The sequence below is a fragment of the Channa argus genome, chromosome 12 (assembly GCF_033026475.1).
Source record: "Channa argus isolate prfri chromosome 12, Channa argus male v1.0, whole genome shotgun sequence".
NCBI lineage: Eukaryota > Metazoa > Chordata > Actinopteri > Anabantiformes > Channidae > Channa > Channa argus.
This window is the reverse complement of record NC_090208.1, coordinates 9,417,554-9,441,813: the sequence shown is the minus strand read 5'-3', so window position 1 is coordinate 9,441,813 and position 24,260 is coordinate 9,417,554. Positions and strand designations below refer to the sequence as shown.

At 38.7% G+C, this 24,260-nt stretch overlaps 1 protein-coding gene across 3 annotated transcripts; it reads left to right on the top strand.

Annotated features, from left to right (window-relative positions):
• Positions 1-350: 350 nt before the first annotated feature.
• On the top strand, positions 351-23,654 carry LOC137137403 (SH3 domain-containing protein 19-like). 3 transcript variants are annotated; one of them, XM_067523630.1, is made up of 17 exons: positions 351-861; positions 7,146-7,182; positions 10,133-10,173; positions 10,974-11,055; positions 11,767-11,902; positions 12,261-12,429; positions 12,517-13,800; positions 16,785-16,856; positions 18,664-18,913; positions 19,569-19,833; positions 19,920-20,123; positions 20,246-20,304; positions 20,390-20,631; positions 21,342-21,376; positions 21,548-21,722; positions 22,248-22,342; positions 22,517-23,654. In XM_067523630.1, exons 1-17 carry the CDS (start codon positions 777-779, stop codon positions 22,622-22,624), a joined length of 3,339 nt encoding a protein of 1,112 aa, XP_067379731.1. In that variant the 5' UTR covers positions 351-776; the 3' UTR covers positions 22,625-23,654. The 3 variants fall into 3 exon arrangements, with proteins under 3 accessions (XP_067379731.1, XP_067379730.1, XP_067379729.1); XM_067523629.1 differs by having other exon boundaries at positions 352-861; positions 19,917-20,123; positions 21,345-21,376; XM_067523628.1 differs by having other exon boundaries at positions 352-861; positions 19,917-20,123.
• The last annotated feature ends 606 nt before the right edge of the window (positions 23,655-24,260 follow it).

Genomic DNA, 24,260 nt, shown 5'->3' with positions numbered 1-24,260 from the left:
CACCGCATGTGTGTGGGTGTGTGCGTGTTGGGGATTGAGATGGAGAAGCTGAGAACTACCCGCTGTAGAACTTTGATCATAACAAGAAATGACCAAATCTGTATTTAAAATGTTTTTTTAAATCTGTGCCCCAGTCCCCAATAAAACATTTCTAGAGCCTTCCCTGCTTTTCTAGAGATACTGAAACTAAATATTAAAAAGCTAACTTCTGGCTCCGTCTCTAGATCTAAGGACGTCTCCCACCCCTGTTGAGCAGACGAACCGGAATGAGCTTTATCTAGTATGCTAATTGCTTTGTCCGCCATGTTTATTTTGGCCCATCTTTGCGTTTTTTTTTCTTTCAGTTAGTGACGTCACGCCACCGGAGAGCGTGCGGCACTGTCTGTATCTGGAGCTCGCGACCAGTGGGAAGTCACAGCAGGGACGCTTTGAGAAACTCCTACGCCGAAACTCAACACAGCGACATTCATATTTTATTAAAACTACACAGTTGAAGGTGTCGGACGCCTCTGACGCCGCCGAGCAACGTGCCGAAGTGGTTAACCAGCGTTTGGAAGTCGGTCCGGGCTTAAAAGTTGACGGTTTCTAGGGTGAACTTGTCCCGACTTGTTGTTGCTGCGGTGCCTGGATGCTAGCGACGCCAGAGCAGGAGGAGGCAATCATGTTGCCGTGTCCGGTGCGGCTGTGGTGACCCGGCTCCGTTCCGTGCAGGCCGACAGGAAGAAACATCATCACAAACACCGAAGGAGAGATAGTAATAAAGGAGAGAAGGAGCAATGGCCGAGGCGCGCTCAGAGGAGGACGAGGAAAACATGATGAGGGACACCCGAGAACAAGTGGTCCGACGACAGCCGAACAGAGGTTAGAGAGCCCCAAACATTCACGACTCCAGTCCGTTTTCAGCTCATTACACCTGCTATCAGTTCCATCGATCCCCGTGGGAAAGATAAGTTGTCATCAGCAATTTCCTAAGAATACAATTAACAGAAACAGTCGATCACCGGATAAGAGGGAGACCCTTTTAAGTAAAGCTCGGGTTACTCCTTTAGTTTTTTGTTTTGTTTTTTATCTGTAATTGAAGTTGTTTCTTTGTTTGTTTGTTTTTTTTAGTAACTTCAATAGGTTTATGGTATTTTGAACTAACGTGGGATCCGCAACACTCCTCTTATAGTTGTGTGGTATTTGTAAAATCCTTGCAACATCTCTCATAGGAGTGATACAAGTATACAGAGTACAGTTTATACTGTACAGCTAGGGCTAAAATACTACAATCCCACTTGTTTAACATGTAAAATATGATGAAACCATAAAGTTGTCTTGACCATGTAAAAAAAGAGAAAATTGTGTAGTCTAATAAATTGATATGGAGGCGTCTTTTCGTAATATTTGTCTCTCAACCTACCGACACAGAAATAACTAGCTTCCACAGACAAACTATTTGATTATAGAGGAATCTGCTTCTTTTCTATTTTTATGCTTATTTAATTAAGCTTTCAGTATTTCAGCAAATCCCGTCACAAATTCACAACCCACAAGGTGACTTTTTTTCCATTTCTTGTTTTATAAACAAGACAAAAACAAAGCGGTATCCAATTTATTGACAGGCGCAACAAATATAAACAGCAAACGTTAGACAGTGTTTCCAGCATTTTGACATGTTTTCAATCGCTTTGCTTCAAATGATGATTCAAATGAAAAAGTTACTCCGCAAAACATAGGTTTTCAGTAAACAGAGTAAAAAATTGTTCATTTCAACCTTAACATTTATAATCACTTAATCACTTTAAGAAGATTGGTTAAAAAATTTTTAAAATTAAAAATTGTGGGGGCCTGGTGGATCAGTGGCAGAGCACTGGGCTGGGCTGCAGAAGGCCGCAGGGTTCGAATCCCACCCCAACAGGTGCGGCCCTGCCCAGCCACCAAGGGTCACCTTGGTGCTGCTCCCAATCCCGGACCAAATGGGAGTTTTGCGGCAGGAAGACATCCGGCTTTAAAAAAAAAAGTCATGCCAAAGCAATGTGCGGTACACGTTGCGCTGTGGCGACCCTTGAAGGGACGAGCCGAAAGTCATGGACCTGTTTAATTTAAGATTTAACGTTTCCATTTCTTGGACTTGTTTACCTCTATCTTATTAGACCAAAACATTCCAGGTTTTAAACTCTCTGTTGGACAAAACAAACTGTTTGCATGGGGTTTGAGACCAAAAAGTGATCTGGTAGTGATAAATACACTAAACATTAAACAGATAATCAAATACAAACAAAAGACTACAGATAAGAGTTTTCCTCAACAACTACTTCCCTTATGCGTGAACACTGATCACTGATAAGTGATTCAAAGTGTAGGAAAAATCTACCATATAACTGGGTGCAACCTGCTTGAACCCAAAGCCATAAATTCTTGTTTTAGCATGTGAACATGTCAGCATTTGAGTCAAAGCTTACACATGCACACATAAATACCCACACACAGACCTCAGAGAAACATTCCTAGTCGACTGCAATGGCGCAGGCCTCTGCCAAGACTTCCACCCATTAGTTTAATTTGCCTTTGTCTCTTTTTGTCTGTCTTGGTCAGCAAAACACACGTTATAATTACATTTAACATGTCGGCCATTGTGCTGTAGTGTTTAGGTGTGAGTAAGACAAGTGTAATTCTACAGCAAAGCCTCTGGCAGGGTCTGGTTATATTGCTCTGGGAATATTCCTGATACAAGTCTGAACATCTTAAGTGATACTATGACACAACTGATTACTCAGTTCATTCTAGAGTTGCAAAGACTAGTCAATCAACTGATAATGAATGTATTTCAATAACCGAATAAGCTTGTTAGTTACTTAAGTAAAAAATGCTTGAATGCTACAATTGCCAAAAATAGTTGCTAGAGCTGGGTGATATATTGAATTAACATGATTATTTAAATGTTTTACTTTTTAGATTAATGTGCCAAATGCCTAAATCCAAATAAATGAGATTATAACTTCCTCTGCTACCGCTCAAATGGCAGAGCCAGCAGTTCTCTGGAGTTAACACAGTATACTCTCTGTTTCCTTGGGTATGTTGGCACGTGTGTCGGCTTTGCTACCCATCAAGCTGGAATAATAGCCTGTGCTGCAGTGAAGACAACAAAATGATACCAAAGAAGTCTTGTTACCTCAGTGATATGGCAATGAGAAACATCCCAGCTCATCTCGCTTTTGATTATCCTTTTGTGTGGGCTTTACATTAAAAGAAAGAAAAACACATTTTCTCTATAGCAGCTGTAGCATTAGCCATCTGTTAGAAACCCTGTAACGTTTTGCTGTTTTCACACAATGTGGTCAGGCTCTGGAACGAAACAACATACTGTTCCAGGCCTGTATTAATCTTATGCCAGCTATTGCTATTGTTTATGTTGCGTATTGGATAAAAAAAAAAAAAAAAAAAACATAACGGTAAGAAGAAAATGTAATACATGTCTGTCATGACAGTAACTAACTAACCTTCAGGGTGACTGTTACTTCTCTGCGAGATAGAATTACTGTTTTGTCAGAGGGCTGCAGCAGCTTTGAAAAAAAGTCAAATAAACAGCTTCAGCTGGCCTGTTTGATGCCAAGATAAAAAAAAAAAAAAGTCCAAATATAGATATTAACTTTTTGGGCGAGCTGAAACCATCTATTAACTGGTTATGGATAAGTGTCTTACACAACCCAACTTTAAAAACCAAAACTAACTCAGTTTAGGTCTGAGTTAGTTTGACTAAAAAGTTAGTTAACCAAAAACAAAAAAAAAACAAACAAATAAAATCTGCACTTTGTACATCACCATTCGTTGAATTTTCTTTCTTTCAATCAAATACACCTTTTTGGCAGGCTAAGATAATGTGAGTTACTGTCACAAAAAATATGCAGACGACAAACGTTTGTACCGTTGCCTTTTCTTATTTCTACCACAGCCAAATATTATTGCTTCCTTCTGATGTTTGCCAGGGCTTTTCTATCCAACAGTGACATCACGGTCTTCAATTGGCACATGATTGGTCATGATTTTTTTGTTATTCTTGCACAGCTGCTAATAATATACTTTAGCATGTTTATGATATGTAAAAAGAGAACAGTCTTTTTGGTGATTTTATTTCTCTATATCGATATTGCACATATGGCCCTAGTTCTAGAGTTTGTGTAGACAAAATAAATTGGTTAAAATTGTGCATTGCTGGAACACTGAAAAAACTGAGATTCATTTTTTTGGCTATATCACCATTCCTTACTAGCTGTAGATTATTTTCCCACTAATTAATAAATGCACTTCTTATTTTAGCTCAAACAAATTGTTTCGAAGTGTCCTGTTATTTTAAAACAGGAAATCTCAACCCTGGCCTTCTGGTGACCCCCTAAAATAAAATTCATTATAGTTGCTCTCTGTTTAGCTGAGATGGTAACTTTTTCTGCTTTATGAGGATGTTGGGGATACGTCTGACACAGCTTAGATCAGAAAACAGTAGGTTGAGCAGAATAAGAAATAGGAAGTTAAGATTAACAAAAGGTACGACATGACAGTTGAGCATTAAAGGAACAGAGCATTATAGAAACACCACACACAAAAAAGAAAACTTCCAGACTTTATGTGTAGACACAAATAACAAAAAAACAGAGATCCCTGGGCTTTACTTCTATATTTTTGTTCATAAAAATATAGAATGAGACCTAAACTTGGTAAAATCACACACCTGGGAACATGTGTTAAGTTTGCTATTGTTGTATAATAAAAGTGAGCTGGGGGTCTCTTGAGTTTGCATCAGATACTTTTAAAAACAACTAAAAACTTTATTGGAGCAAAAATATTTGGGTCACAACCCATGCTGTTGACGCACACTTGAGACAATCTGTGATTAATTATTTTTGCCATCTGAAGTTAGTTTATTCCAAAGAGTTTGTATTGAGCCACTCCTTAGTTTTAAGTTGTGCAGCTTGATTAAACCTTTAATGTTACCATTGCAGTTTAGAATGCACCTTTTTATATTTTTCTACATTTATGTTTTGGGATGTGCCTACTGCAAAGTCAGCCAGTGTTTTTCCAAACAGACTTGTATGTGAATGTGGCAAGTGATAAATGTCACATGTGAGCATCCCATTTTTCATCTATTGTGGAGAAAGATTAGGTGCCAGTGGCTGACATATGGAGAGAGTCTGCTCTATTGTACATGTCTTTTAATGCCCGTGAAAGCTTTAGGTCTTTACCGGGCTTCTAAATATTTGTGACTAGCAACAATCGGAGGCACACTTTGGAAAAACACTAGTAAAGAATGTTGCAATTGTTTGAGAATCACAAATTCAGCTTATCTGATTCTGTGTACAAACTGATTTATTCAAGGTCTTTGGAAAAGCTATGAAGATGTTGTCTACTGCAACTTTAAACTTAATGCAGCTATTTTTGCCATTTAGGGCAACTTAAAACAGGTTTAAATAGCAACCAGCTAACACTTGCTTGTCTACACATTCAATAGATATCGCCCAACATTTACATCTGTTTGAAGTTGTTTCAGTTTCATCTGAATAATGCAGTATAATAGAACGAGTTCTTAAAGGAGACTTGGCTTTAGTAATAAAAAGGGTTCTTTCAAATGGCCACATTAGAAGTGGGCAAGGGTTTTTTCTAAATAGGGATTTCTGTGCATTTGTTTAATGTCACCAAGAGAAGACGAAATATATAAATCCCGCTAAATATCTACTCTGATAGCTCTGTTTTTGGTTTCTTAACATTCCTCCGACAAATTTAAAAACTCCACTATATTCACTAGGTAGTTTCCCACTTGTGGGCTCTTTGTGCTGTACAGGTAGTGTACAGTGGCTGTCAGAGTTTTCTATCTGAACAGAGTTCCTGTGTCTTGAAATGGCACTTTTGAGAGCAGGGGGTGGAATAAATTGCAGGTTGTGAAACCACAACAGTGAGTTAAAAGATGCTTGATTTTTTCATGGGGCTAAACTGATGTTCATTTAAAAAAAAAAAAAAAAACTTTAACGGCATCTAGTCTTTGTCTTCATGGTCAACCCTGCTAAAGTTTCCTTAAGCAAATCACTAAATTACTAACCTGTAACTTCTGACCACTCCGGGCCAAATGAGAAACTGAACAGATGATGAGCGCTAAGGAAAATTTGCTGTGGTGTGCATCTGCATGTCTGAACACAGCTACAGCACAAAGCTCCGTCACATCTGGAAGTGTTAAAACTCCTGATGACTGCAGCAGAAACCCACAGCAGCCAATCACAGCCTCACTTCCTGGAGTCTCTCTGCCAATCAGGAGGGTGGCCAGAACGGTTGGCCAGTCCTGTTAGTTTTCTGAGAGAGAGAGAGTAGAGAAGAAGAAAGAAGAGCTATTTAGATTTTTGGAAAGCAGAAAAGGAAGGAAAGACTTAAAGAAAAGGGTTTGGCAGAATATTTCACAGCAACACACAGCAACATTTAGTCTGTCTGCATGGTCCTGGGAGACACGCAGACCTGGTCTGTGAAGAGAAGCAGAAGAACAAAGGTAGGAAATAGGAAAATGCACACACACAGAAAAAGTCCAGCTAACCTGCGAGAGATGATCTACTTTTGCTTTTCCTACCTTGTCGTCCTCTTCCCTCTGTTCAGTTTGGAAAGGTGATGACAGGAGCTCTGGTCAGGACAGGCTAATCTGTTTAATCCCCTTTTTTGTTGCTTAATGCTCATTTATATGATGATGTGCTATTTTATGTGTAAAACCATGATTACCAGATCTTTTACTTGTATCTCTTCTAAAAACACTTAAAATGCATCACTTCCTGGGCAGTAGTTGTTTTTTTAAATGACAAAACCATATGATAATGCATAAGGATTTTCATCAGGGTATGAGCTATGATTAATTTTCACCAGTATTTGAAAATCTGTGTTTGTTTGAAAACAGCACTTTCACAATTTCTCAGTGGAATATGTCCCCAAAATAAAGAGCTATATCTACATTAAATAAAATGTTAAGTCAGAGAAGTTTTCTTAGGTCATAAGAATCTGTACAAGCAATTAATGCCAACTTCTGAAACCTGTTTGTTTTCACCACTTTATGCTGAAGGCACGTTGTTCTGTGAGCAGTCGTAAAAGTCTTTTGGTTTTATAAACAGATCCATAATGACACGTCTCCCTGTTTGCAGGTCGGCCTGACAGACGTAAGCCAGAGAATCGTCACAGGTAAGAGGTTTTGCTCCTCTACAGTGTGTCTCACATTGCAGCTTTGTAAGGATGAGTAACTTTTCCCAAGATCCACATGTAGAAAGTATATTAGTCAGGTCGGTTGGTCTCATGTCATTTTAAAGTTTCACACACATATGCTGCTTTGGGCTCACAGACTTGCAGGGACCACTTTTGGTCTCTGGGTTTGACACACTTCTGAAAGTATTTTGGCTGTTGGCCTGTTGTTATGTCAACAAGCTGAAAGAGTCACAGGGTTTAAAGTGTGTGTGCGTGGTTTGCCAAAAAAGGAGCAGACAAAGAAAGAGAATCACCATAACATAATTGTTTATGTTGCAGTTTGTGGTTGTGTTGAAGCTCCTTATTTATTTTCCGTTTGCAACTCAAGGACTTTCTAGGTATTATGTTAATTTTGGGTGTTGGAAGAAACCTCCTAAATACTTACCCTGCTGTTTTTTAAATTGTTGGACCATTAGCTGCACACACCCCAAAAATGATGTAATGGGGCAAGAGGAAGAACTCTAACATTTGCCAAACACGGAAAAAATTGCTTTTTTTAAAATGGGGCATTGTTCATACAAACCAATGCTCAGAAACCCAGAAAATGATAAAACTACAATCCCAGAAATGATCTATTTGAATGAACCTACTTGTCATCTAAAACCAAACCTTATGTTGAAAAAAAAAAAGAAAAAAGTAAGAAGGGATTTTTCCATTATGATTAAAGTAAAACAGGGAGTTTAGTGTGCGTGAGAGTGGGCAGTGTCGGGTGAGTCATGGGTTTCTGTCTATGGCTATGTAGCAGATAGAGAAAGCAAAGGAGAAAGAGGAGTCAGATAAAAACAAGAAAACAGACTGAAAGATATACTGAAAGACGTATGATCCTCTGTTTTCTGGGTGAGTCTGACTGTGTTGAGTTCTAACCTGCCTAGCAACACCTTCTTTTCCATTTGAATTAGGGGTTGGCTCAGTTTTAGGTTTCACTCTGGCTCTTCAGCTCCTGAAATATGTTTGTATAATTGTGACAGTTTTAGTTGCAGACATGTGATTTCTGAGAGTTGTTTGAACACTCCCATTCAGGAAATACTGGGAAATTTCCAAATTTTTTACTCTAAAAGATTGTTAAGAGTGAAAAACAACATTTATTAAAGGGCAACTTCACCAATTTTCAACTTGCTCTCTATGGCTTTAATTTACAGTGTGAATGTACAACGATGCTTTCAAACTTCCCATTGACGTTGCTATATCAAAATAATCAAAGTATCTTTCTACTTATAGCTGAAAAATGACATCACTTGGTGGAACCTTCAGTTCAGATTATGTTGTCTTGTTGCACACACTATGAAGTTTCTAATTGTGGTCAACCTCCTTCTCCAGAGATCCCCAGGTGACATCATCTGAACTCCTAATGATGAAAAACCCCTCCGGGTGCTGTCATCTGAAGGAGTATTTCAGCTAGACAGAGAAATATATTAATATAGGGAAGTCAGAGGGAAGTTTAAAAGCATTATGTACATTTACCCCTAAACTAAAGCCACAGAGAGTAAGCTTGATAATCGGTGAAGTCGCCCTTTAAATCCTAACCGGGTAGTTGAGGTGTTTAGTCCTATGATCGGTAGCATTGCACTCTCCTCTGAGAGCCGTTGTTTAGTCCTGGGCCGCCCAGGAGACAAACACAGAATCACCTAAGATATTTCACAATTGCACCAGTCTACCCCAAACAAAACTATACCATGTTAGAAAGCAGAAACCTTAACGATTTCAGTGAATAAACCAATTTAGGATTGAAGAACCACAGCAACAACAGTTTCTCAAGATGTAACAAGAAATCATAATTTGCACTTTGCAGTTCCTTACTATTTCCGTTTGACTCTTTTCAGTCAAAAAAACACTAAACATTTGGGCGAATATAAACCCAACATGTTTTCCAAGTTTGTGCCTCTGTAACAAGATTGTGTCTTTTTCTCAGAAAACTAGAAAGCATTCCATTTCCAGTGACCCCAGGCCCATTAGTGTAGCCCTTACTGTTTTAAGAATTACAACCATTTTTTATGTATTTTTGTCCTTGTGCACAAAAAGGGCGTTAAAAAAGATTAAATGGATGTTACTGCTTTTACCAGGATGTGCACTAGAACACTCCCTGTTTAATCTGTGTTTTCCTCAGATGGGAAAACACTGCGTGAATGTGTGTTTGTGTATTTTGTCTGTCCCGTCCTTCTCACGTTTGACACAGTTTCTTTGGAATGTTACCTTAGTGGTCACCTTTGGTGAAGCTTCTGACTAATTCTGCAATAGTCTAGTAAAGAGTCCCAGGTCAGTCTCTAGCATTGGTCTCGAGAAAACAGTTTTCTGCAGCAAATGTGAAAAGTATCCGTCCATGTGTTATATGTAATGTGGTACAAATGGTTTAAGTAACAAGCTCAAAACTAATAGAGGTGATATGTTATCTTCATTTCCAGGCTTTAAGAATGCAGATCCACACAGTACAAAGACTCCAAAACAAAATAGTTCTTTGTTGCTGTTTGTCTGGGTTCATTCTGTGTTATGACACAGAAAAAAAAGAGATATTTGGCTTCCTCATGGTGTGATATGATGGATAAATATAAAATTATTTAAAGTGCCAAACACACTCTCTTGTTACCATTGTGGATAAGCAGGTATAGCTGGTAAATTGATGAGTTGTGGGTCTGTTCTTAAACATTCTAAAGAAAATATAAATATACTTTCATTTTGAAATCAGATTGAGGTAATTTGAAATAAAAAATAATTTACATATTGAGAGAGAAGCATAGAAACAGTAGTGGGACATTAGTCTTATTTACTGCCAAGTTTCTTTGGAGCAAGGCATAGTAAAGACAAAGATTGGAAATAGGAAAGAAAGAAAGTGAAAACAGAGGTGGGATGGTGTGACTTAAGGTTTTCTTTTTCTTTTTTTCCTCTCTCTTTGTAGCCAGGGTCCTCTCTCGTCCATCAGAGCAGTCATCAAGAGAAGTAAGTATTAATCCTTGAAGTCATCTTGAAATGTGTTTTGTGTGTAGATTATTTCCCCCCAATTAGTGGATGATAATAATGAATGAAAGGGTGTTTGGAAAGTTGATTGAGAGAAGACTGAAGCCAACACTGTATCCAAAAATAACTGCTTACGTGGATTAGGGGTTTCCTGTTGCTTTAAAGAGTGCACAACATACAATGTTTGAATAAAACATAAGCTAGGAAGGTCATGGATATAAAAACATGCACAAAAATTCAGTAAAAATTGCACGGGCATTCTTTGTAACTAACTATGTAAACTAAAACAGATTTCTTTTAAAGGATGCATAACAACTTAAGTTAAATCTTATTTGTCTGACAAAGCTATGTGCAAATTGCACATAAATGTGCAAGTTACATCTTTTCCATTTGAAAATGCATAATCTGCATTTTGATGTTTTTGTGGAGTAATAAAATCCCGCTGGACTGTCAGCACAACATTCTTTTTAAAAGCTTGAAATCGTATTGTTTGTTTAAATAATTTTACAGCTGTAAAACTGTTATAAAATTGTTTGACAGCAGAGCATATGATACAATTCCTGTTTGCGGATTTCACTGAGCCTGTATGATGGTTAACATGAGGAAAACATTTCATTAAACTCTTTTCAAAGTACAGCTGTGCCTATTAAAGAAAACACATTTTTTGTTAAAAAAAACATTTTTTGCGTGTTTTTTTTTTTTCAAAGTATTGTCTTTCTTAGGACAGGATACTATTACTTTGTTAGTTTGAAATTTAACTCCATGCTGTTTCTATCTGTCAGCCTCCACCAGGTCGACCTCTCTGTCTGAGACGTCCAGAGACAGAGACAGGGAGAGAGACAGGGAAAGAGACAGAGACAGGAGGTAAGACTAATTTGGGGTACAAACAACTGTGAGTCACTCATAAACCGTACACCAATGCTTTTAAAATTAATTTATGAAATAAAAATGTTTAGAATTAATGCAGACGTGTTGGAGGAAGGTGTGTATTTTCACAAATCGATTAGACATTAAATATCTGGCAAGTTTATGACTTAGTTGAATGTCTAAAGCTTATTAGACACAAAAGCACAGCAGTGGCTTGTGATACTCAGTCAAAATTATATAACTATGTCTAACTATGAAAAGTTATTCTAGTGACTTTTTCATCTTTGCTCACAATGATCTTGAGGGACAAAGCTGTTTTAACATGAATGTGATTAGCCAGCGCAACGCCTTCCTGGATGACGTCACAGTGTATTGCTGCAAAAATTCAACACAGATCAGATCCAATTTTTTTTTATTCAGAGCCTGTGTTGCTTTGCTGCCAATGTGTTAAACATGTCCCTGGTCAACATGAGTAGGAAGTGTTGTGTTTTGTCATACACAGTAAAACTACACGGCCTTTTGCATTTAAAGTAAATGGGCATCATGCATTGAAATAACTGGTTTCTGTCAGAAGTGGTTTGTAACCCAGCTCCATCCTGCTTTCAGGTTGAAATACAGAATTAATGGATTTCACTGGGGCTGTTTTCTTAAATAATTAGTTCTTGATATCTATGTTTGTGACTTTCTGTTGTTGTGGACTGTTGCTAGGCGACCAGAGATCACCATCCTGTCAGCCGAGCCACTATCCTCTACATCCTGGTTTCCTGGTGCTTCTGCAGGATTTCCACCTCCTCCTCCACCTGCTGCACAGATCTGGGGATCCACAATCCCTCCCTCCATACAGGTAAACTATCTGTTAATCCAGTTGTTAATTTTTGTAATTCTAATTGAATATGCAATATTGGAATTCCGCTGCATTTTTTTGTATCCTGAATAAATTGTCGGTGTTTTAACATAAATAAGACTAAATGAAGGTTTTCATAAATCTTTACTCGTTGTTCTGCCTGTGAATGCCTAAATGATGTTTTAATTTTTTTATTATATTAAAATGTTTGTTAGGTTACATTTCCTTTGGTATTAGGATAGGTAAAAACTAAACTAAAGACAAATACTGAAGCTGTCATTGCCCATAGGTGACATGTCAGCATCCAGTTGTATCTTGGTTGTGATTTTATGGATTTTCTCATGTTTCTCTTCCTCAGGCTCCTCCTTCCTATGAAGAGGTAATCAGGGAGAAGACACAGGAGCAGGTTCTCCTTCCTTCGTCCTCTACCTCCTGCTCCTCCTCCTCCTCATTAGATCTAGTTTCTACAACAACTATTGCCACCCAGACTGACCCAGGATCTGCCCCCGATTCCCAAGACTCAAAGGGTGAGAGAAAGCTCATTTGTGTATTTCACCGTGTTCAGTTTGTTTGTAAATAATTCTGATTAAAATAATTTGTATGTTTTTCTGCAGTGCGACAACCACTGAGACCACCACGGCCACCTCTGCCCTACCCTCCAAAATATTCTCACGCTGATGACGTTAACACCACTGTGACCACCACCAGCCAGTCAACCCTTACATCTCAGACCAGTGACAGTGTGGTACCGAACACACTCCCTGAGAAGGTCAAACACACCACCTCTCACACCCAATGTTGTGAGCTCCTTAATGACTTTTGTTCACCTTTGACCTCAACTACTGGTGCTCAAACTGACCAAACGCCTGCTGTTGTCGTGGAAGCTTCTCCTGCCACTTCCCCCCATGTTGTGTTGGAGCGTCCCAGGCCACGTCCTCGGACTAAGCTTGGTGCCAGGCCAATCAGCAACGAGGTCAAAGTGCAGACTTTGGTGAAACTGCGTGAGGATGGTTTGGCCACAATAGCTGCCCGTGCAGGAAGTGACTGCGCAATCCAAGGAGTGAGCCAGGGGAAATATTTTCAGGAGCTGCTCGAGGCCTTTAGCTCTGACGACTGGGGCTTCCCTGAATGCCGCAGTGACAGCAGTGACAACAGCCAGTCAGAGAGTGACGAAAGAGACGAGGCAGAGGAGGAAGCGCACATGGCGACTCTGAAAGCGAGAATACAAGCTTTCGAACAACAGCAGCAGCAGCAGGTGGGTGATGAGAGCTGTGGGGAAAATAACAACACAGACTTGGTTGGTCCCAAGAGACCTGAACCTAAGCCACGTCCTCGTCTACAGGGGCAACCAGCCAAATCTGTCCCTCCCACCATCGCCCCAAAACCCAAAAACGTTTCTAGTACCCCCAAACCATCCAGCAAGGGATTCTGGGAAGAGGGGGGCTTGGAACCAACTAAAACCCCATCAACAGACATAAATCCTAAACCTCAAACTACTCCTGAAGCATCACCTTCCTCTATCCCAAGATCTACTCCTCCACCCCAATCCTGCAAAAGCTCTGAAAAACCCTCAGTAACACCAAAACCCCAGTCTGCCACAGAAGCCCCTCCATCTAGTTTCCCATCTCCCGCCTCAGCCCCTGTCCCAGCACCCCGGCCACTTCTACCCAAACTCACTCCCTCTTTCAGTGATCTTCCTTCTTCATCCAACCCCAAACCTCCGCCCAGACCCGCAGCTGCCCCCAGGGCGAGCATGGGATCACCACACACGGAAAACAGCATTTCAGCTGGGAATGCTACCCCTTCTCTGCCCCCAAGGCCACTGATGGAGATCAGCAGATCAAAGACTGAGAGCCAGGCAGGAAGTGATGAGACGCAGGACACTACGAACCAACCTGGTAAGTGTGTGATATTTTCTGTTAACTTCATTGACCTCAATGACATCTGTAGGCAGGTGTAAGAACTACAATTCATCCTGAAAAGTGAGTTCTTAACAAAAACTTTTCTGTAAAAAAAGAGAAAATTAAAGTATTTAAAAACCTTCTATTTATTTTTCAAGCAAACATTCCAAAGAATTTTTGGATTGTGTGTTAAAGTAAATGAAACATTTTTCAGTTTTTGAGACTGATGGTTAGACAAACACTATTTAGAGACAACAGATGCTTTAAGTCATTCTAATGGGACAACAGTTAAAACATTTGATGCAGAGGACACTTAGCTCTCAAAATAATCAGTAGATTGGCAATGAACACAGTTGTTTGTTGCAGCCTCATGCATAACATCTTGGTTAAACTAAAGGTGCTGTTTCATGACAGCTGACGTTTTTTCCTGATGTAAAGTTGAACCACTGAAGGGTAATTTAAACATATTGACACTTCAGTTTGAAAATAACTATCTCAATGAAGATAGATGTAAATGTTGCTTTACTGTTCACTGAATAAGATCAGTGGATGTCTGCACTCAGTGTAAACATTGTAGACAAAGCAGTTGATCAATAGCACTTGTTTATTCAGTCCTGCGAATTAACTCTGAAGAGATTGCACAAGTTTTCCACAAGCCTCCCTTCTTTTCCATTCCTCTTTCATTGACTACAGATGTTTTGTTGTGGAAGGAAAATGCAGACACTGAGAAGGCCTTGTTTTTGACATTTAACACTGACTCATGGTGAATGAGCAGGTGGAGGTTTTAAGTTTTGTTGACATACAAGCTGACCTATTACAATGAATTAAATTACAATTCACAGGACTATTCTTCCGACTGAGAAGCATTATCATCATTAGTAGAAATGAAAAAATGAGTTGATTAATTATTAGAAAATTTACTGATTGATTGTTGAATCTGCTTCTATGTGCAGTTTTGCTCATTTGGTATAGATACTGCTATAGTTGGAATATTGGTAAATCCCCAGTCCTTTGAGTCCGCTCGCGTAGAAGCTCAAGTGGTTTTACAAATATTTACATGAGTTTTGAGTAAAGAATGCTTTCGTTACACCGCTTCTCAACATGATAACCTCAACGTGTAGTTTTGTAGCTGCTGCTGATAAACTTTGACTTTAGTTAATAATTGTTGACTTAACATCAAACTGATTCACAGAGCAGCTGCAACGGCTGTGATAAACTTCAGCCTTCACCACTGTTTCTAGTTGCTGTTTGATACCACTGGTCTACTAAAGTATCTTCTGATGGCATAGCCACACTTTTTATTTTATTCAGTGAGCAAAATAAAGCAAGACTGGCTGCTGATTTTCAGCAGCATTGTCAGGTATTTATCGCTTCACTTCTTTGGTGTTTACACTAAAACCTCTCTCTGGGATTTGCTGTAGCATCAATGCTTCTACTGTTTTTATTCTCACTGTTAAACAAAGACTCATCGGAAACTGAAACTAAACAAGCAAATGTCTCAGCTCAAACTGGAAGGTAAGTTTGAGACAGATGATGAAAAAAGACTGATGTAATAGTGGATGCTTGTTTTTCCTTCTCGTCTTTGTCCCCCCAATCTGATTCCAAGTCCAGAAACAAACTAACTGAATCTACTATGCCTGACACTGAAGCAGTAAAGCTGTGGGGAGTCTGCCCTTAAATCTCATATATTGGCTGTGCATAAACCAAGTTTGACAGTATTATGAACGTAAAATTATATTTTCTCTAATCTTTTTACTGCTGTTTTGCTGTTTAAAAATAGTATTGCATTTGCATAGCAAAGTTAAATATGACCAATACATGATATATGAGCCTTTTAAAATCAATACATTATTTTAGTACTTTACTAGAAAGCAGCATTATAGCCTGGTTCTTCAGAATTGCTAACTAGCTGGAGAAACAATCAACCAGTCACAGCTGTAGAGGTGATCTTACTCGAATCTGACGCTCCTGATGCTTACGCACATACTTCACTCCAGAGATCGTTGTTAGACAAACATTGAACAGTTATTGTATTTGCTTCTCAACTTAGCTGATGACAGACCAATTGTACATACAACTTTAAGCACAGTGATCTCACAAGCACGCTCACCAGCTGTTTCATCAAACAAGTTTCTCAAAGTATGTCTGAGCTCACAGAACTCACAGGACCCGCAGAACTCGGTAAGAAACCGTTTGCCTCTACAGCTGCACACAGAACAAGGTTCTGTGTGTAGCTAACCCCCTTGGTTGGCTCATACAACAGCTTTGTACTTTAGGTGGGGTTAAGGATGTCAGCATATTTGCTCGAAATAGCTGCCTCACATTACAGTGCAAAGTAGCAGAAAAATGTGAACTAATATAGAGGACATTGACTCAGTCATGCAGGTTGTTGCAAGTGAAGAAATAACATCTCCTAAACTTGTTGTTGAGAACATGTAGTTCCACAGCTTTTGAGTCACCTGGAAATTGCTTTGACGGGATTCACGTGTCACTTGCTACCGTAATTCCACGTAAATAACAGGTTTAGAGCAACATTGACATGTGTTTTCTGTTTTTTATTGCAAGTAAATACATGAAAAGCATGATCTCTTTTTCAACGTTGTCAAAGATTTGAATCTGTCAGAAACAACTTACTGTTAATACACTTATTCACCAAATTAAAAATAAGAAAACTAAAAAAAACACTTTATCTATAAACTCTTCTATCTATAAAATCTCAGAAACTATGGTAAACTAGTTTGCAAATGTAATTATACCAGTGGAACAAAAGGCAGTTTGCTATTGGATGTAAAACTTGGAGTAAATCCTCACTTTTGGGAAGCTAGAACTAGATAATTATAGCTTGAAAAAAGAAATAACTGAAACAAACTTTCCGGAATTGTTTTCTCTTAATGGTTTTCTCTTGATTTCTTTAGTCTTTTTTGTACAGGACCGACTTTTCATCCAACATTTAAAAGCTTATGTATTTCTTTTCATTTCAGTGAAAGTAGGAAGTGTTCGTCCAGGCATCCTGAATAAACCAGCAGTGCTCATCTCACCACGCAGAGCCAGTGGTAAGAGAGAGACTCAGTGTGTGTGAGTGAGAGAGAAAACACTGAGCTGAATGTAGCTGTAGTACAATGAAGCGTTTGAGATCATAGGGACACAAATCTTGCTTCTCTCATTATGTGGCAGAAATATGCAAATATGTGGAGAGATTTTATGTGGTGTGTGTGTTTTAGCATGAGTGGGTATCAGATAACCGGGGGATGGGTGTGGGGATACATTATGCATTTCGAAATGCGGTGATTGTGTAAGTAGAGAGAGGCTCCACTATTGTTATTGTGTGTTTGATTTTTCTGGTGTGTCTGTCTGTGTGTGTGTGATTCCAGTGTACATTTAATTGTTCTTTTGTTGTGGTAATTTCAGCCAGGCCACATGATTGATCAACTAATTTCCATGATGTAACTGACCAGTCTTAATTTTCTGTGCAGTAAACTTGTAGCTAGTTATAATATATATTATATTGTAGCTTTGTTTTTTGTGGTTTAAATATTTTAAAAGCCCTTGACCCTCAATGAAAACTGTCAAGTCAGTGCACCGTTGTATGATGGATACTGCACCAGTGGCAGAACATTTGCTAGCAACATCAGTTTATAACAGCACAATACACATACCAACAGTGGTGGAAAGTACTGTACATAAGTACATTTTTCATGTACCGTGTGGCTACTTTGACTTTTACTCCACTACATCTAAGAGCAAATATCTGTACTGTTTACTCCTCTAAGTTTTTAATCAAAGTTGCGTTACAATCATTTCACTTTAAACCTTTTATTATACACTACTATATCAATTTTCTCCTACCATGGTCTTCATTTAAAAGACTTATTTGACATATTAGCAGTATTCAAAGTCAGATGGAATGCAGTAATTTTATTCTTTGCCTTCTAAACTTATTGGCATTGCTTACCTCTTCTTCTCACTCTATATGAATAGTTTAGAAATTAAATTTAAAAAAGCATCAGATTTTTAACCCATCATTTATTTCTATTACCATTAATTAGTTAATGTTCCCCCAAACATGAAGCGGGACTAGTCCACAAAAAAGGACAGAAAAAAATACATGCGTACATTTACTTTTAATGCTTTAAGTCAAATGTAAATCATGTACTTACTTACTTTTACTTAAGTAGAAATTTCAGTGGGTACTTATACAATAATATACTCTAGTAAAACAGTAAGTACAGTTTTTGAGTAATTGATCCACCACTGCATACAACACTGTAGCAACATGTCCACAGACAGAAGTTAAACACTACTGTGTGTACAAAAAATTAGACACACATTTAAAAATGCAACTAAACATTATATTGCTACAGCTTTTCACTTATTTTTCATCTTTGATATTGGGTTTGGGGTTTCAAAGGTTCTTTGGATTTTCCAAGCTTGTAATTAAACACATTTTAGTTGTTACCTTCAAAAATATAATTGTTATGTCCTCATGTACCAGCAGCTACTAATAAAAACTGTTCAGCCAGTGAGAATTTGATGGAGGCATTAAACATTTGCTTCCATGGATGCTGCTACATAAAATGTTTTGCTCTCCATAAAGTCATTGTGGCAGCTACATAGGCTCAAATACCCGAGTTCAAAAACACTGTGAATTTTGTTTGATATTATCTTATGCTGGGCGATAAAGCGACATGTGTTGATAATGGTGTTGAAAATGAGCAAAACGTTTTTTCATGGACAGTATTTTGTTGTGGCCTTTTATGTTTATATGTTTCACAATCTATCAAATTCCTTTTTGTGCTTAAAACTGTTTATGTGAATGTGAAGTGTGAATTGCTTAATTTGTCCTCTGTTCTCCACCTCCAGCTCCAACTCTAGCTCCCAAACCCAGTGGAGCCTCAACAACACCTCCTGATCTAAACCCAATTCCAGCCAAATCTGCAGCTGCTACCCCAGGCCCTGCCCCCAGACCTTTGGGATTGACCCCTGCTCCAGTCCCAGGTCTGAAACCCCCATCCCCAGCTCCTGCTCCAGCTCTAAGGAAGGGTCCTGTGATTCAGTCCAAGGCTGAAGCTGCCAGCACTGCTAACTCTACAGACCCCCCTCTCCCTCCTCGGTAAAATGAAACCTATTTTCCATTCTTCTAAATTTGCTGTTAAAGATTCTGAGACACATATAACTGAGAATGTTGGTCATATGATCTGTTCTTACACACTGCTGCTTCTCTGAAAAAACGCCCTCTATAGGGTAGAACATTTACACTCAAATATTCACGTGTCATTAATAGGAAATTGAAGATATGGCAATGAGGTGAAGGTGAGAGTTACTTTGTGTGTCTCCAAATTTGTGATAAAACTTTACTCTCAAGATGTACAGACACCACACCAGAATTAAGTAATGTACGTTTGTAATGCTCAGCAGAGCTTTATTCAACTTAATTAGAAAGATGATTATAAATTAAAATTGCATTTATTTACATTCTGTTGCGAGTCTGGCATCCTAGTTAACTGCTTTGATGTCTGGTAAGGCTTTACATTAGGCCCTTCGTACAGGGCTCTACCTCAAGTGGACCATTCGAGCTTGCATATTGGCTTAGTGACATAAGGTTATGAGAGACCTCAGTTTAAGTCTACTCAGTTTCTTTCAGTTTTTCAATTATGCAGCCACATAATTCTTCGGAAGCCTTTTTGTCACCTATGACCAAACAAACAGGAACTCTAACTCTTCCTTATCCCTCATGCTGAAATCTAATTTATCTCTTTTTCCTTAAGGCCTTCCAGTGCAAAGTTCCTCCCACTTCGTCCTCCACCAATGAAATCCACTCCTGAAAGACCACCGCCTCCAGTCATCAACCTAACTTCAAACCTGATTCCTGCTGCTTCCAAAACCAGTCCTGCTTCTTCAGTCGGGCAGTCTGGACAGACTGGTTCATCTCCTCCTTCTGTAACAGCCAGTCAGACTCAAAGGGTACCTAAGAGAGGACCGCCACTGCCCCCACGCCCTAAACCAGGACACCCACTCTACAACAGTTATGTGGTATGGATACAAATATACATGCATTCCACACACACAAACACCGTTTTACATTTTAATTTAAATTTTTGCCATTTCTTTCTCAGAAGCAAGAGGTCCTGATTGTTCTGGATGACGCAAGCCCAACACCATCAGAGCATCTATCAGTCGAAGGAAAGAGTCAAACTCCTGTCACCCCACTCATCAGCCAATCGCAGTGTCTTCTAGATCTGGACACTCAACCAGACCCTGTCCTCAGTCAGGACAGTCAATCCAAACCGGCCTTTGAGAACCTCAGCCTATTAGACTCTGAGGTACAGATATAGTATAATGAAAATTAATACTTCTTGTAGGAACTTTACCTGTTTACCACTGCTAAGCTTTTGATTATAAAGCATAAAGTTGTGCTGATGTTTTCACTTCCTTTGTTGTTTAGTCCATACTGCCTCTGCATCCTACTGAACAGAAGGAACAGCAGAACCTGCCTCCTCTCAGGTCAGACATAAAAACACAAGCTGCTGAACAACAGATTATTGAGACATTTCAGTTTGTGCTTATTTTTTGATGTGTGTTTGCGCAGCGGCCCTCGCTGCAGGGCCTTGTTTGACTTCGAGGGAGAGGACAATGATGAGCTCACCTTCTCCCAGGGTGATTTCATCGCCCTCCTTGAGCTCATAAGTGAAGAATGGGGGCGCGGTCAGATCCATGGACGGATCGGGATATTCCCCCTGAAATTTACCAAGGTGGTGGAGCCACTTCCGCCTGTGTCATCGCCAGGAGAAACAATGAAAACTACATCGACCAATACAGCCGTGATAGAAAGTAATGAAGAGTTGTCCTGTTTTCCTTATTTATAATAATAATATTAACTTATTGACCAGTTGAATTTGATGTTTGAATGCACCGAAGGTCTAGTCACATGAGAAAGTGGCACAGCAAAATTAATTAATACATCTGCAAATGATTTGGTTCAAGTGATGTAGGACCACCAAGTGAAGACCTAGTCAATAAACTATGCTGGTGAACTTTATTAAGCCCAAGGAGAAAATGCTTACATGCGGCAGGCATGAGAATTTTTCTCAGTGCTATATACTCCTCTGTGTGATTTGGTTCTGTAGATTCTACATCAAATATGAATTATTATAATATAAAATAAGATGTTTTTGAAGAGGGAATAATTCTCTTGAGTTAGGTCACTTGGTGGAAACTGCAGTGTTCGAACTTTATAGAACAGTTTCTTAAGGAATGTCTAAGGTTAAATTGTCTTTTCAAGGGTCCTACATCTTTTCACAAAGATATTTGAAGCTGTGTGGGATGATTGGCTCTAGGCTTGCTGGAAAATGATTACATTAGTCTAAAAAAATGTTGAAACCAAATCCATCTCATTAAAGAAAACAATACAATGTAGAATTACATCTGGTGGAATAGCACCAGAATAAAAGAAGCTGCACATGCCAGTTAAAATTAAACCAGATTGACTACTTCTCTCATCTTCAATTTTAAATTTAATATTTTTTATCATTTGTCCTCAGCAGCACCAAAGTCATGTGAGAATCCAAACTCCAAGGTGAGTGTGTGTATGTGTCTGTGCGGTTGTAGTTTGAATTAAAATTGTTTTGAATATGGGGAAAACGAGTGTGAGCTTTGTGTAAATTATTCTACAATTTCCTTTTTTAAATCAAGCTTATTGGTCTTTTCATTGTGTTTAATTTGTGTGTAAATGTATGTACGTTTGCAGGCGGGGGAGTGGGTTGTGGCTCTGTTTGACTTCCCCGGTCAGACTCCAGAGGATCTGTCCTTCCAGAAGGGGGCAATGATCCATGTGACTGAGCACATTGATGCAGAGTGGAGAAGAGGAAGACTGGATGGGAGAGAGGGGCTTTACCCCGCTGCTTTCACACAGCCCTGCCAGGGTATAACAAACAGCATTCACACTGTTAAATACATCAGAGGGAACACAAAATATAAGCAAGGACATCATAGGAATAGTAAAGGAAATGAAAAAGTAGATGGAAGCTCCCTCACAAAGATGATTTACATATGTTTGTCTGTGTGCTAAGTGGAAAGAAATCTGATAACAGACACACACGCACAAGCTTGTGTAATGACACTGTGACAGAAAAACAAACAAGTATTTGCAGATTATTTATACTTTGCAATTACTATAGATGTTTTTACTGCTTGTCATCTTTTTTCTCAATGATTTTTCTAAATGGTTGTGTGCTGAAAGCTAATTTTATTTAATGTTGTGCCGTATTTTATTTGGATGCCGTGTTTTTATCAGCTTTGGTAATTAATTCTAAATTCTCTAATGTACATGTTAAAGTGTAGACCTCTGCAAGATTAGCAGGAAGCCTGTTTTACATGTGTGAGCTAAAAAGCCTGACTGTAGGTTGCAGCTGAGGTCTGTAATCATAATGTCATCTTTCTGTTTCCAGTTCAGCCAGTTCCAGGTCAGCAGCCAGCTGTGAAGGGAGTGGCCAAAGCTCTGTTTGACTTCACGGCAGAGAGCCAGGATGAGCTCACACTAAAGGTGTGTGTAAATCATGAGGCACCTTTTAGTTTTAATTCATGACAAACACTACTGTAAATTTAGGTATTTTATAAAATCAGTCAAATTCAGTCAGTTAATCAATGGAGACAGTTTTGTCAAACCTGTGATTTAAGTTTGCTACACAACCGCTCTGTCTTTGTTTCTCTACTGTAGGTTGGTGACATTATATCACATGTGGAGTCTGTGGATGAGCAGTGGATGTTGGGAGTGGTTGATGGGAAGCGCGGGATGGTACCTAAAAACTACATTTCACTTCTCTGACAAGAAAATCCTGAAATGAGCCAATATAAAAAAGTTTTCTTTGGTTTCTCCAACCGCTCTCTGTTTGAAATAAACACTAGAGTTCTTAAGTTATAAACTCCATCATCTGGCAAAAGTACAGAGTTTTCACTTGGGCTGTTTTTTGTGCACAATGACACAGGTTATTTCAGTGTTTTTAAAAAATGGAACATTTAATATTTCAGGTAGTTTAGTTACTGAATTGGAGTAACCGGAACTCTGATGTCTGATGGGATTGACTCTGATCGATGACCCTGACAATATTACAAAGACAACTGAGACTGCCCCCTCCTTACTGTTGTCATGACGACAGAGAATGGATAAACCTGTGATGCCTAAATATTGGAGTACAACTGACGTGTTGACGTTTGTCGCAATGTCCTGCCACGTTATCATCTTCATTTTTTATTATTTTTCCCTTCTGTGCATCGACTCTGTGGGACATTTTATTCGGGACTAAGTTTTGTTTTCTTGACCGGCTTGTGGACATGACTGTGAAGTAGTGTAAATAGTTGGAGTTGATCCACAAGATGGGATGTGACAAAAAGACACAAAACAGGTTGGACAGACCATAGCTGGACATCTGTTTTGAAGAGCCCCTTTTCGATGTTTTCAGATGTTTCTCTTTGTATTTGATTTCAGATTTTGAATGTGGATGGTCAATAACATAGAGGACATTGTCAATTTAATTAAAATTAATTGTCAGAACATTTTTTTTGGATGACGCTGTAGGTAGCTGTAGCCTTTATAAACTGTTCTTATATCATTTTAATTTTGCACATTTTCAGTGATGCATTCTTACCTTCTATTACATTCCGCAGCTTTTAAGCTTAAAGCAGATCCTTTTACAGGCAGAACATCGCAGCTGGTTCTCATCTGTTACTTACAAATTAACTAACAGTGAGGTGCAGACACGTTTGAGCTTCAACACAGTTGTGCTTTAGTCACTAAATATTTTATGCTTCTATTTAAAAAAAAAAAAAACCAAATAGCTTAAAAATGGCATAAGATTGTGACTGATGTGTAAAAATTTAACAGAACAATCTGTAACTAAACCTCAACACTAAGAACAAGCAAATAATACCCAGCAGTGGAGCTCAATAATACACTACTTTAAATATACATGATACAAACATTTTACGTTTGTTAAATGAATTAAAGCCGCTTAAACTTGAAGCGATACTCAAAATTTGTTGTGATTTATAGCAATTTCTTAAATGTATGCTTTTGGTTGCTTTTCTGACACTTGGGGGAGCAATAAGTTGTTGTCTGTTTCACCATTCATTCATTCCACTTCCACGTTAATTGTCTTAATATACATGTTTTCTGGTAAGATCTTACTGAATTACTTTAAAAAACAATTTCTAAAAATCTGAAAGTTACCTATGTTAACTATTAATTGTTTTCATTTGTGGAAAATGCTCCCAGATGACACATGGATGCACAGCAGACAGTGTTTGATTACAAAGTCTAGACCACTTCGTTTGACATTGCACTGTGGTATAATTTGAATCCTAAATATAAAAGTGGAAAAGATACAAAAGTGAGACTTACTGCCTGTTTTATAATGGAACAAAACAAAACACACCGTGTCGTTCTGTTTCTCATACCTGATATG

Excerpts from the sequence above, each read along its gene's own strand:
- LOC137137403 (XM_067523628.1), top strand. The coding sequence starts at position 777 with ATGGCCGAGGCGCGCTCAGAGGAGGACGAGGAAAACATGATGAGGGAC. Across the intron at positions 862-7,145 it reads CCGACGACAGCCGAACAGAG|GTCGGCCTGACAGACGTAAG; the intron begins GTTAGAGAGCCC and ends CCCTGTTTGCAG. Across the intron at positions 20,632-21,341 it reads CAATACAGCCGTGATAGAAA|CAGCACCAAAGTCATGTGAG; the intron begins GTAATGAAGAGT and ends ATTTGTCCTCAG.